The sequence below is a fragment of the Mustela nivalis genome, assembly GCF_964662115.1.
Source record: "Mustela nivalis genome assembly, chromosome: 4".
NCBI classification, from domain to species: Eukaryota; Metazoa; Chordata; class Mammalia; order Carnivora; family Mustelidae; genus Mustela; species Mustela nivalis.
Genome location: NC_139023.1, coordinates 71326164 through 71340016, shown reverse-complemented (window position 1 = coordinate 71340016; position 13853 = coordinate 71326164). Strand labels below are relative to the sequence as shown.

The window sequence follows — 13853 nt, the reverse complement described above, 5'->3', positions numbered from 1 at the left end:
ATTTTAAACATGTTTTACAGTCTTCTTTCCTTAAGCCCTGTTCCCTAGAGTATAACCTGTTTTTTGTTTTTTTTTCTTAGATTTTATTTATTTATTTATTTGACAGACAGAGATCACAAGTAGGCAGAGAGTGAGGAGGAAGCAGGCTCCCTGCCTTGCAGAGAGCCCAATGCAGGGCTCCATCCCAGGAACCTGAGATCATGACCTGAGCTGAAGGCAGAGGCTTTAACCCACTGAGTCACCCAGGAGCCCCCCTAGAGTAGAACCTGTTTTTAAAGAACAATAATGCGTAAGGAGATTTAGCTGGGGCTGATTTTCCTATTACACATGTAATAGATCATTTATTTTTATTAACTTTTTTTAAGCATAAGAAGATAGGGTTCAGAGTAAGAAAAATGCTTTTGTATTTTGACTGAAGCTCTGGAGAAAATAAAATATTACTATTATTATTATTATTATTTAAGTAAGCTCTATATCCCACACAGGGCTTGAACTGATAACCCCAAGATCAAGAGTTGCATGCTCTACTGACTCAAATCAGCGAGATGCCGTGGACAAAATAAAACAGTAGACAAAATATTTTCTAAGGTCTATTTCCTAGCACATTTTTTGAAAATTCACTAATAACAGATGGGCTATTTGAGATGCAAACAATTAGAACATTAATTCCCAACCCCATGGGTTGTGCCACATCGTTTTGCTTTAGTAAACTCCAAAAGTATTGGAAAATGTTATCAAATACTCAAAGGCAAGTTAATTTTAATCACTCTAATTTAAGCAACATAAGCCAAAAATCACTTATAAAGTCGGGAGTAGGGTTGTAAGAGCAAGTAATAATAGTGCAGCACATCCCCGAAGATGGGAAATTGCTGGGCCAGGTCTCCTGCATGAGAACCAGAATAAAATTAATAGCAACAATGAACTATTCCACCATCTCTTTCTATATACCAAAAGAATATTTTTATATATACATATTTTTAAATATTTTATTTATTTATTTTTAATTTATTTTTAGAAAGAGCATAAGCAGGGTGAGTGGCAGGCAGGGGGAGAGGGAGAAGCAGACTCCCCGCTGAGCAGAGAGCCCCATGTGGGACTCGATCGCAGGACCCTGGGATCATGACCTGAGCTGAAGGCAGACACTAACTGACTGAGCCACCCAGGCGCTCCCCAAAAAGAATATTTCTAAAAAGCATATATTTTTTTATCTTTATTAGTGGAACAATAAAGCCATTTAGTTCCAATTTATTTGAATCATGAGTATTCATTCCTTTCCAGAATAACACCGAGGAGGAATGAATAGTGGCTGTGAGGATCCACAGTCTAAGAGGACAGCGAGTAACAGGGAGGGGCACACCTTGGCAGCAGCTGGGGGCTTCAGCTCCTGCCTCTCTCCAGTCTCACAGCTTCACGTTTTCTAACACAGAGGATACATTTTACTCTTTATTGCCAGGAGCCCAAGCATCGGTTTAACCCATGTTACATTCCAGCAAAATGAACAGTCACCAGGCTTACTGGGTAGTATATCCAGCAGACTCCATGCCGAATGTTATCCTTGTACTGCCCCTTGAAGATCAATCTCCCATCCGTGTCATACTCCTGGGCGGGCCCATTCAGCTCTCCGTCTACATATGTGCCCTGCAGCACGCCCCCGTCCTCATAAGTGTACACTCCCTGGCCCTGCAGGGCATCGTCCACATAATACCCCTCCAGGGTGCTGTGAGAGAAGGGAGAACAAAAGGGAACAGTCAGACCATGACTCTACTCTCTTAAAAGAAAGGATCACATGCAAGGAACTGCATGCCCAGCTCTGTTTTGCTGCTGACCCGTATTCAGTGCACCTCCTGAATTCCCCACATCTCGAGGAAAAATACTCCAGAGATGTGGGTGGGATTAGGGACGGGGGGATTTCATTCTTAACTTCGCAGTTCCCATTCATGTTTTTTCTCTGCTAGCAGAAATAGAGAAGAACAAAGCCACAGGTGGAAACTGAGAGACCAAGCCTCATCTGAATATGTTTTCAAGGCTAAGATGCAGACCAATACCGGGCAAGAGGAATGGCGGCAGTACCCTTTTCATAAATAAAACACCCATGTTTAAATTCCCTCAAGAGTGGTCCAGACATCACTGGGTTCTCAGGCTCTTTCAGATGGCCTGTATACAGTGGTTTTTAATAATACAGTCGTGGTTTAGAATGTAAATATCTACATATTTATTGAAGTCATTAATGTATTACTTACGTGTGACAACCATAATTGGTATCCAGTCAAAAGAATCCCTTTCATTTATTTGGATGATGTATGGGGATTTACTTCAGTGTAGGCATGTGCACACGTGTGTGTGTGTATGTGTGTGTGTACAAGATCAGGGCAAATGGAGGCAAGATCAAGCTGAACCTTGTTAATATCATTAGCAACCTCATGGTGTTGAGACCCCTCCTTCCACAATAGAAGAAACTCACAAGGGTGTGGCTCATGGTGAATTTATAAGAACCTCTCTGTCTCACTCCTCCTAAAGAACATTTTCGGCATTTCAATATGTTTTCAGGATTAGCTTCTCAAAGGCCATTATACCATGAAACTAACTTGACCAAAAATTTCTTCTCTGTACTGACACTTGCAATAAGGGAAAGAGCAGCTCAAATAATTTTTTAAATTTAACATGTAAGATGTTTATTTTATTTTAAATGTATTTATTTTATTTTATATTTTATTTATTTATTTATTTTAAGTTTAACATGTAAGATGTTAATTCAACATGTAAGATGTTTAACATGTAAGATGGTTTATTTTAACATCTGCAGATAGCACTCACCCATTAATTCAACTAACAAACATATATAGGGTGCCTTGTAAGTAGCAAGCATTGTGGGAGGTTCTAGAGAGCACGAGGAACACGACAGCAGAAGCTGGCTGGCATAAACTGTGTCATGCGAATAGACGGCATGCCAAGGGGCCACAGGGACTGAGGTGGCTGCACCTGGCTGTGGCTGGTCTTGCTTACCGAATGAGATGATCTATGATCGTTAAATGAAAAGCACAAGCTAAATGACCGTAGCCTCTGATCACACTGTAATTACACTATGGGTGGTCTCCCAAGGAGAGAAATCATTGTTGCAGTTTTGTTTGTACTACCAATGATAAATAGGCTGAGTAAATTCAAGAAGAGAAGAGAGGGCACTTTAGCATAGCCCTTGCATAAATAATCAAAATTCTATATCAGCTGGAATTAATGAGATCCGACTCCCCCTATGGCCATTAGACTCCCCCCATGGCAAAAAAAAAAAAAAATGTATATATATATATATATATATATATATATATATGGCCATTAGGCTCCCCCTGCCATGGCCTCTTCCTCTCTCTCTCTGTATATGTATATGTAACAACCTTGGGGAAGGATAGCTCATCAACTCACATAATGATATAAGAGTGCAAAAAATTACTTATTCACCTATCTTCCCATTTAGGTTGGCCAGATAAAATATAAGAGGCTCAGATAGGTTGGAATTTCTGATAAACAACAGATCATTTTTTATTATAAATAGGTCCCTAAGATTGAGCAGAACACTTATCCTAAAATATTTTTTGTTGCTTATCTGAAAGGCCATTTTAAGCGACTGTCCTGGATTCTTATTTGCTCAGCCTAGCAACCCTATTGGCTAAGTTCTCAGGAGCATTTAGAACATGCCTGCGAGTGTTTGAGCAGAATTCTCCCCTGACATACTAGTCTGCCAATGTTTCTCAGGTCATGGTCAAATCCACAAAGCACAGGTCTTGGAAATCACTTAACAGTAATATGGACTTGCACATCTTTCCCCCTAAGTAGCTTGTCCTATCCTCCCTTATACAGGAGCCCATCCTTGCTAGTCTCATAACACTAAGAATCACAGCTATTTCCCTCTGAGCCCAAATGACAAAGACGCACAAATGTAAACTCTTAAGGCACTGGAGAGCAAAACTGATTGCAATGTTTTTCAGCACAGCTTGAGCAAACAGCTCAGCTCTCTTAGCGGGTCTGTAGGATAGCTTGGATGAAATCTGATCACAGGAGCACGTGATCTCATGAACTGGGGCCTCCAGGGCCAGAAAAATGATGAGGCTCTGACATCCTCTGTCACGGAGGAAACAAAATAAAAGCTTCTGGGTCTGGGGTCAAGGGTCCTGCCATTCCAACTTTTTCTTCCAGGGGAGGTTGGCAAAGCATGGCCTACTGCGTGTTTCTGTAAATGCAGTTTATAGTCATGCATGTTCCTTCCCCGCGTCCTCCGAGGCTGCTTTCCTCCTGCAAAGGCACAATAGCAGAGTTGCACCAGGCACTGTAGATGGTCCAAAAAGCGGACAGTGTTTAACAACTCACCCCATATCGGAAAAGTTCGCTGACTCTCGTTCTAGAGTCCCTGCTCACATAAGTTTATTCACTGGCCCCAAGCACACACACCTGTCTATATCTTACCTCACATACCACGGTACCCTTGCTTCTGCCTTTAAAACACAGGTAACCAAACGTTTTAAATCCCTGAGGACACAGTCAGGAAATCAGCCACGGGTCACATTCTCTCTCTTTTTTTTTTTTCATTCAAAACAAAAATAACCTTGGGGGTAATAGTGACTATTCTCAAGCCTCTGGCATTTTTCTATTCAAAAAAGAAATATGCTGAGACAATGGCACTGTTTTGTGGCCACTAAATTGTTAATATCAGAGACTATCAGAGAGGAAACTACAGACAAATGGCTTCCTCATCCTTCTTGCTGAAATTGGATGGACAGTTGCGTTTTGGAGGAAGTCTGCTCATCCTGGCTTACCCGGAGCCTGCCCACCCTCCCTGTGGAACCCTGCTTCCCCCAGAGTCCACCCGGAGCACCTCGCCCAGGCCTCACTTCTCACTGGAGCCTCATCGTGAACCATCGCAGAACTTCCCAGGTGTTGACTGGTGGTCACCTTCGTGCCCCACTTCTCTAACTCGATTGTAAGCCCTTTGCAGGAACAAATTAGTCACTACCCATCCACACATCCCTCCCGGACACGGGCACACAGCCTATCTTCAAGCGGTACTTCCTAAATGAAAGAATGGAAACGCAAACCGGGCTCATTTTGCTTTGAGAAGAGAGGACTGAGAGGGAACATGACAATGTTACTCAAGGGCAGGGAGTACTCTTTCTGCTCGTCAGGAAGTCTCTTGAACTCTCCCTACTTCCTTTCTTCATTTGTAAACTGCAGCTACTAACAGGGTTAATATATATTAAGGACTTAGGAGATGATCTGGGACGTAGTGATTGCCCAAAGAAGTAATAGCTATTCTTTTTTTTTTTTTTTAATTTTTTTTTTTTTAAGATTTTATTTATTTATTTGAGAGAGAGACAGTGAGAGAGAACATGAGCGAGGAGAAGGTCAGAGAGAGAAGCAGACTCCCCGTGGAGCTGGGAGCCCTATGCGGGACTCGATCCGAGGACTCCGGGATCATGACCTGAGCCGAAGGCAGCTGTCCGACCAACTGAGCCACCCAGGCGTCCCAGTAATAGCTATTCTTATTAAGCATGCACACTCATGGGTATGCTAATGAGATTTCTCCTGAGAAACTGGGCTTTAAACAGCATCAGGGAAATAGTTATGAGATATTGGAGTAGTCAAAGACATTGACCAAAACTGCTTTAAATCTACTGAAAAAAAAAAAAAAACCAACAAACAAACAAAAACAAACCAACAAACAGGCAAGAAAGTGTCCTCTGTCTGGAATAATTTATGAGTGACCCATTCCAGGGCAGAAGGATGAAATAAATGCTGAAGTGAAAAAAGTAACATGTATTCATTGTAAACCAAACCAAACCAAAGCAAGTACCACAAAGACGTAGAAAGTAGGAATTCCCACTCCCCTTGCTCAGTTTGCCGTATGCCACTGAAGGCTTTGTCCTCATTTACATATCATGCACTTTCCCACCTTTGTTGTTTCTGTTTTAATGAAAATGGGATCATATTATATATAGTGTTCTTGACTGTTATTTCCTGAAGTCTCTTTCAACATCTTGGCAGATTCTTTAGTATGTTAAGAAACTTCAAAAATGGTCTTTCGACTGTTAGATTTTTCTGGCACCAGCATCGAAGCAAGTAACCAGAAAATGTGGAGAAAATTAAAACATCAACTTTAATTAAATTTCTTTCTGTACATATACACACAGACCATTGTTACCTGTTTTATCAAAGCTCCTGAAATTAAATTAGGAAATCTAGCTTAAAAAGAAGGGAAATTTTATAATTATTTATCTAGGCTAACACATCTGCATTTTACTCAAATACTATTAAATTTTCTTTTTAAAATTCTCTTTAATATCTGAATACACAAAAGTGCTCTTAGGAGATGTGACAGCTTTGGCCTTTCCTTGGTATTCTGGGGACCAGGCTTTCCACCTTGTGAGGCATAAACTCTGTTCTTGTGAGGAATAAACTCTGTTCCCTTCCTGTCATCAGCTGTTGTAAAATAAGAATCAAGAGGGAAATTTTAAATGAATCATAATTCTACTTTAAATTCCCACTTCGAACCAGATTAAATTGTGACTCTTAGTATTAAAACATTGAACAATTATTTTGTGACAATATATATTACCTTTAAAAAAAAACTGAGATATAATTGACATACAGTATTATATTATACATTAGCTCTTAAAATATTGAACAGTAAGTAAAGATAAAGAACATCCCCCACAAACCCAAACCATCTGCTCCCGCTCTCTTTGAGAGAAACGTCAACTACTTACCAGGTGTGATAAGCAAGCTGAATGGAGCCCTACCACGCCTTCCCTGTGATAGAGTGTGTTGTCTATCTTGAAAGTTTTTTTTATCCTTTAGTAGAAGATCTGTGAGTCTGCAGGATCTGATTTTTATAAAGGCTCAAGATGACAGTAACATTTCTGAAGAGCAATTAGTGAAACTGAGCTTTGCTCTCTAAAAATAAATCCTAAGGGGCACCTGGGTGGCTCAGTCAGTTAAGCACTGGACTCTTGATTTTGGCTCAGGTCGTGATCGCAGGGTTGTGAGATTGAGCCCCTCGTCTGACTCTGTGCTCAACGGGGAGTCTGCTTGGGATTCTCTCTCTCCCTCACCCTCCGCCTCTCCCACCTTCTCTCCCCACGCCTAAAAATAAATAAACGAATAATTTTAAGAAAACTCTGCCAGCTATTGTTATTGACAAATAATAGTAACGGTAATAGTGAGAAATAATAATAAAAATCCATCCTTGATCTTGAGGGCATTGTGCTAAGAGAAATAAGTCAGACAAAGACAAATACTGTATGTCCTGACTTACGTGTGGGATCTAAAAAAGCCTAACTCATATAGAAACAGAGCAGAACAGTTGTGGCCAGGGGCTGGGGGCTGGGGACAAAGGGGAGGCACTCATCAAAGGAGATAAACTTCAGACTAGAAGATGATTAAGTTCTGGGGATCTAATGTACAGCATGATGACTATAATTAACAATACTGTATCACGTACTCCAAAGTTGTTAAGAGAGTAGATCTTCAATAATATCACCATTATATCAGGGGATGGAGGTGTTAACCAACCTTATTGTGGTCACCACTTCACCATATAAAATGTATCAAATCACCATGTTGTAAACCTTACATTTACACATATCATATGTTGATAATATCTCAATGAAGCTGGAAAAATGTACATACAGAGCAACAGGAAACAAACCCATGTTTTCCCATATGTATCTCCTAGGTACCCTCCCCCGCTGCAAGGTCTTTACAGGTGTTCTCACTCAATCTTCACAACAGCTTGGAGAAGTCAGTCTAATTATCCTCACTTTACAAATGAGGCAACAAGCTCACAGATCAGAGTTCTTCTGAGCTGCTTCTTTAAGCAAACTTCCCATCAATCTGCCAAGCTCCTACCAAAGTTGGTCAAGCCTCACAAGGAAGTAAATAAATTCACCCCAGCACTCTTTTGAACTTCTCACAAATGACAGCTAATGAGTGACTTCAAGAAAACTTAAAGCAAGCAAGAAAGGCAGTCGGGGTCAGGGCTATTTCCTGGCTCCTCGTTGGAGGAGAACAATGGGTGTAGTGAGAAAAGGAGGGCTCTGGGATTGAGCTTATTTTGGCTTGAATCTTAGCTCCAACACTCACTGATGGGTGACTGGGCAAGTTATTTAACCACTCTTTGTCTTTCTTTTAAAGATTTTATTTATTTATTTGACAGAGAGAGATCACAAGGAGGCAGAAAGACAGGGAGAGAGAGAGGAGGAAGCAGGCTCCCTGCTAAGCAGACAGCCTGATGTGGGGCTTGATCCCAGGACCCTGGAATCATGACCTAAGCCGAGGGCAGAGGCTTTAACCCACTGAGCCACTCAGGCGCCCCTGTGTCTCAGTTTCTTATGCAGAATAGGATTTTAAGCCTACTATACAGCTTGTCCCTAAGGGAACGTGTCCAGTGTTGAACAGATGATAGGTATTCAAAGTTATCCATTTTTCCCCATTCCCTTTCCTTCTGTATGTCACAAAAAATTCTGCCTTAATCAGAACAGTTCATGAGAATACAGACAAATGTATTTGTTGAGCCTGGTTCTGACAAAAGCTGGATGACTGTCAGGAATATAGAAAGAACTGTGACTTGTGCGGGAGGCAGGAATACATGACTTCAGAAGTCCATTTCGGCTCCAATTTCCCTGAAATGTGACCAAGTACCTTCCAAAATCCAAACACAAGGAATCATGCATGGGCCTGTCACCGGGAAAATGTCAGCCTTTCTCAATGGCTCAGCGGCTCAGAATGGACAGCTTCGCTTACATTATTTGGCCAATGATAAATGACAAAAGGCCCTCCCAGCTGGACACATGAACGTAGCAATCAACACTAGGAGAAGTAAATAATACTTTGAAATCTAACTGGCACATTAAGGGGAAGCATCAATAATGTAAAAAATACGTAATTAAATGAATTACCTCACCTTTATCTCATAGTCAGGCTAAAAACCACATAAATTCCCTAATATTACCCAGCCCAAAGCAAGCTGCACTGAAATACCTCTTTCTTGTTATCATCCTAAAATTTCAAGTAGTTCTGCAAGATTACCTTTGTATCTATAAATCTTGGTTGAAATGAGAACAATTCAGAAAAAAGATGCACTGAAATGGACATCCAGAATTGGGATTAGTATAAAAATTTGAGATGTGTACCTCAAAGTACTCCGCATGCTGAATACTTTCCCAATATGCTCCCTACCCCACCACAGTCCAGTGGTGCCAGAGAGACCCCAGAACCACAGCAATGAAGCTTCTAGATCCCCTTCTTCTCACTGCATTAATGCCTTCATCTCAGGACCAGAGCAGATGTTAAGTCCCAATGACCTAATCTTAGTCTCAAGACATTTTCTTTATTTCTTTACAAAGGGGAAGAAAATGGAAAACAGTAACTGCTTGAAAAGACAATTTAAAAAATAAGGTCGATTTTTCCATTCATTCCTAATTGTTGGGATAACTTATCTGTTAAAGAATGACTGGTCTGACGTAAGCCAGTTTTAATGTTTTTCTGTTCTACATTTTGTCATATAATAAATGAAGAGACCCACCGCTGAAGATCTCAAAACTAGCAAACATTCTAAGGCTAAGATAATAGTAAGGTACAATGCACATTTTGGCTATTTAAATTGATTTAGAAATAAAGAGCTACTTCCTTATTTTACCTTGAATATGTTTAATTAATATGCTTAAATTCTCTGCCAATAGTGGTTACCCCTGTGATGTGGGGGATGAGGGCACAGAAAAAGGGGAGGCATATTCACTTTTTACACTGGTTATTTCTTCTTTTGTTTGTTTAAAGACTTCCTTTCTTCCTTCCTTCCTTTCTCTCTCCCTCCCTCTCTTCCTTCCTTCCTTTTGAGAGAGAGCATGCATGCACATGGCGGGGGGGGGGGGGGGGGGCGGGGGACAGAGGGAGAGGGACAAGCAGACTCCCTGCTGAGTGCAGAGACCAATGCAGGCCTCCATTCTGGGCTCAAGCTCAGGACCCCGAGATCATGACCTGAGCTGAAACCAAGAGTCAGATACGTAACTGACTGAGCCACCCAGGAACCCCACATTGGTGTATTTCTTAAAGCCTGTTATTCTACCAAGTATTTGCTCTATGTGCAATTGAAAAATATTCTGCTTCTATCTAGGAACTTGCCTAAAAAATTTAACAGGGCCATTTTTCCCCGTGATCTTAATATTTAAAATTCTTATTCAGGATTATCATAGTCTATATAAAATAGAAAAGTGATTCTAGAATTTCCCTGCTATAAATCTGTGTTTGTTTGTAACCCTCTCATAAATCACGTATGCAGCTTATGGCATAGACTGTGGTAATGGTTTCATGAAGATATACTTACCTCCAAGTGCACCAAGCTGTATGTATTAAATACATACAGCTTTTTGTATGTGAGTTGTACTGTAAGTAAGCTTGCTTACAGAAATCCCACAGCCCTGTTCAGATGTCACATAAGATTAGAATGCACCAAGGCCAAATCTTTTGTCACGACACTTTGCAATTTTCCAGACAGGTTCTGGCAATTACAACCAAATCCTCTGATGGGAACATAAGCCTGCATTACAGGTTTGGACAGCTTTTAAAAACTCTCACAGAAACTTTCTGTTTCCTCACCTGCTATTTTAAAACCTTGATTTCAGCCCTTTTGGGGGGAATTTTTTCAGACTAAAGCTCCTGACTGGCAGTGAAAGCACAGGGTCCCTGCTTTGTTTTACTCAATACATCAGACCCTAAAAATTAGAAGCAGTTAATAGGGAGAAAAATTAATAGATAAACCTAAATTAGGGTACCAATTCATGGAGAAACAGCTGACTTCTCTATGACCACATCCTGCACCCTCCTTAAAAAGGCCCAGTAGATTCCATGGGCTTTTTTTCAGTCATAAGATTATCTCACTCATGTTTATTGCATATCCTTTTAACAGATGTCTCATAATACGCTCAGTATTGAGTGGAAGAAAGGAGGTGATGGTGACCTTTTGAGAACCTGTCACCATACCGCTACATCATAAAAGCAGTGGTACAACTCTCTCCCCTCTAAGTGTTAGCCCCAGTCTATCCAAAGAAGGGCACAACAGTAACCTCTTGAGGTCTGTGCTAATACAATCATTCTTTGATTCTATCTAACCTAAGTCTCTCCAGATGTTTGACTGGTACGTATAAAAACTAGTGAATTAGTGCCTCAAAAAGGAAAAAAAAAAGGGCAATCAATTTCTATTCCACTGATAGGTACTGGCCTCATGGTTCAACGGGACCTAGTGTTTCAGCTTTTTCATGGTGGGACACGCATGCGCAGGGCTGCAGGTGGACGTGGGTAAATGGAGCTGCAGCTAGAAGTGACCCGCCTGACGGAGGGAGGGAGGGAGGGCAGGGCTCAGGAAGGGTCCGGCCTCACTCAGCTCCTCCCACAACCAACAGGATCAGTATCTTGGAGCCAACACAGCTTATTCCTGGTACACTGGTGCGGAAGAGAAGTCTAGCCCTTCAACACTGCATGTCAGGTCTGGGGAGCAAGCAAGTCAGCAACATTCCCATCAGCTGACCCTGCTGCACTGTTTCCCCAGAGTCAATGACCAGATGGGATCATCAGCTTACCAGACATCAGCTACCAGAAAGCATGAGAGAGAAAGCGAGAGATAGAGTGTGAGTGTGTGTGTGTGTGGTGGGGGTGGAGTGGGTGTTCTGGGTGAATACTACCTTTTCTTTCCGCTTCCAGACTCATTTAGCAAGACTCTCTCTCTCTCTCTCTTTTTTTTTTCTTTAAGTATCAAATTAAGGGAAAGTGCCATGAAGTGTAGCAGAACAAACAGCTTCTGTCCTTAAGGAAACCTCTGTCCTCTAGGGGAAGTAAGACATTTGCACAAATATACATTTGTTGAATGAATAAAAGAATGACTGCCGCATGAGAGAAGAAGTAACACTTTTCCAGAAAAGAGGTATAAATAAACTGCTGTGAGAACAAGCAGGAGCAGCTTCCCTCTGGACAGGCTCAAGGAATCGTGAGAGAAGCAAGCATTGATACCAGATCTTGGAAGAGTCCTGTGTGGGACTCGGGTGTCCACAGGGGAGCAAAGGAAAGAGAGTGAAGCATCTGGCCATTTAAAAGGTACAGTTTGTGGGGTGCCTGTCTACCTCAGTCAGTGGAGCGTGCAACTCTTGATTTCAGGGATGTGAGTTCAAGCCCCACTTTGGGTATAGAAGTACAGTCTGTAAGCAAAGCTCACTGAAAAGAGATGTGGTGTGTGGTTGGGGAGCATAGGAAAGAGAAGGTTGAGATCAATATTGAAAATGAAATTGTACAAAAGTTCTGTGGTAGGTTCTTGCTACTTTCCTCATTGTATCAGATAACGGAGGGCCTGAAGAACTGTTGAAAACTTTAAAAACAACCCACTCCATCTACAGAAAAGGCATTCTGGTCACAAGCCAGTCCCTCTGTCACCCTTGAACTGTCAGCTTAGACATTTCCTTTCCCAGAGGAATTCCCAGGCATAGGAAGCTTTGGTTTATTACTGATGTCCAGAGCTTAGAAGCAGCGCTGTACCCTGCAGAATCTTAGAATCTGCCTTAGCTAAATCCATTTCCCTATTCCTCAATCAAGCGGGCAGAAAGAGAGCTGGCCTTCCCGTGTCTCTGAATTCCTCTCAGTGCTTGAGAAATTCACATGGTCATTCTCTGTTTCTGAAACTGACATGGTTTAAAAGTCACGGTAGGAAAACTATGCCCCTACAATTCCATCTTGTCTTGAAAGAGAAAGTCATTCCTGTGGTCATTCCCACCTATTTCAAGAGGGTAAGGAGCTTCTGCCTCATGGCATTCTCAGATGGGAGGTGAAAGCAAAATAACAAGAACCCTGCTGTGGACCATATTTTAGCTAGAGGCAGAGCATCAAAGGAAGCAATTGTGACATCACCACGGAGGGACCACACATAATGACAGTCATCCCAAAGGGCAGCTGGTCAAACACCATGAGTCTGGAGTTGAACACCCTGTGTTCACCTGTCCCGTGTCTCCCTGGTTGACCTGTGATGAGGCAGCTTTGAAGAGCTTTGCTAAATGTTTTCTTGACCCGTCTCATGAGGACAGGGCACATGCTGAGAAAATTACGAAGCTGCGGAACCCACAAAGTGGCCGCATCATCCTTCAAAGTGTTTGAAGGAACCAGACCGTGACAGCAGAGAGAGAGAGAGGGCTGTGTGCACTGGAGTGTGTGTTGTCCTTAAGAATCAGTTGCTACCTAAGCTGCCCAAGCTGGGCCCTGACAAAAACAACCCCCATCTGTGTGACTTCACAGGGATTCATTATGTGGACAAGCAGGTGAAATCTATCAAAGAACTGGGTGAGCCCCATAACTTATGTGTGCGTGATGGGAGCTCCCTGACTCGGGCACGACAGAGGAGCTGTGGCAACACAGCCTAGCAGGCAGCGATGAGGGACCTAAGCCTCAGGCTGACTCCCCAGAGGAGCATGAACGACTCCCTGGGTCCCCAAAGTAGTGTACAGCTGTTGGGGTGACTTCTGCCTCTTCTGTAAGTGGCACCAAAACATTCACTTAAATTTTTTCATTTGTATCATTCCTTCAAGTACAGTAATTTAGTAACACACACACACACCCCCACCCCGCAACAAGATGGAACTCAACAAAACTGTGAGGGCTACCTGCCATCAAAGAAGAAGAACTTCCCTCGGCCGTTCTTTTCTCCATGAACAAAGTTCCCCTCAAATCTGTCTGTGGAGGAGTAGGTCACCGTGCAGAACCCGTGTGGTAATCCATCATCATCCAGGTGCCCTGGAGAAAGGGAAGCACACAGCAAAGCTTAACATCTTCAGTGC

The 13853-nt window shown here is 42.1% G+C and overlaps 1 protein-coding gene across 1 annotated transcript in view; it reads right to left on the bottom strand.

The window, feature by feature from the left end:
* Positions 1-13853, bottom strand: part of SETD7 (SET domain containing 7, histone lysine methyltransferase) — a 45833-nt gene that overhangs the window by 23452 nt on the left and 8528 nt on the right. Inside the window, exons 2-3 of the mRNA XM_082728147.1 lie at positions 13680-13809; positions 1516-1717 (exon numbers count right to left, since the gene is read on the bottom strand). Of these exons, the coding sequence (XP_082584273.1) occupies positions 1516-1717; positions 13680-13809 (332 nt within the window). The remainder of the gene's footprint in view (positions 1-1515; positions 1718-13679; positions 13810-13853) is intronic.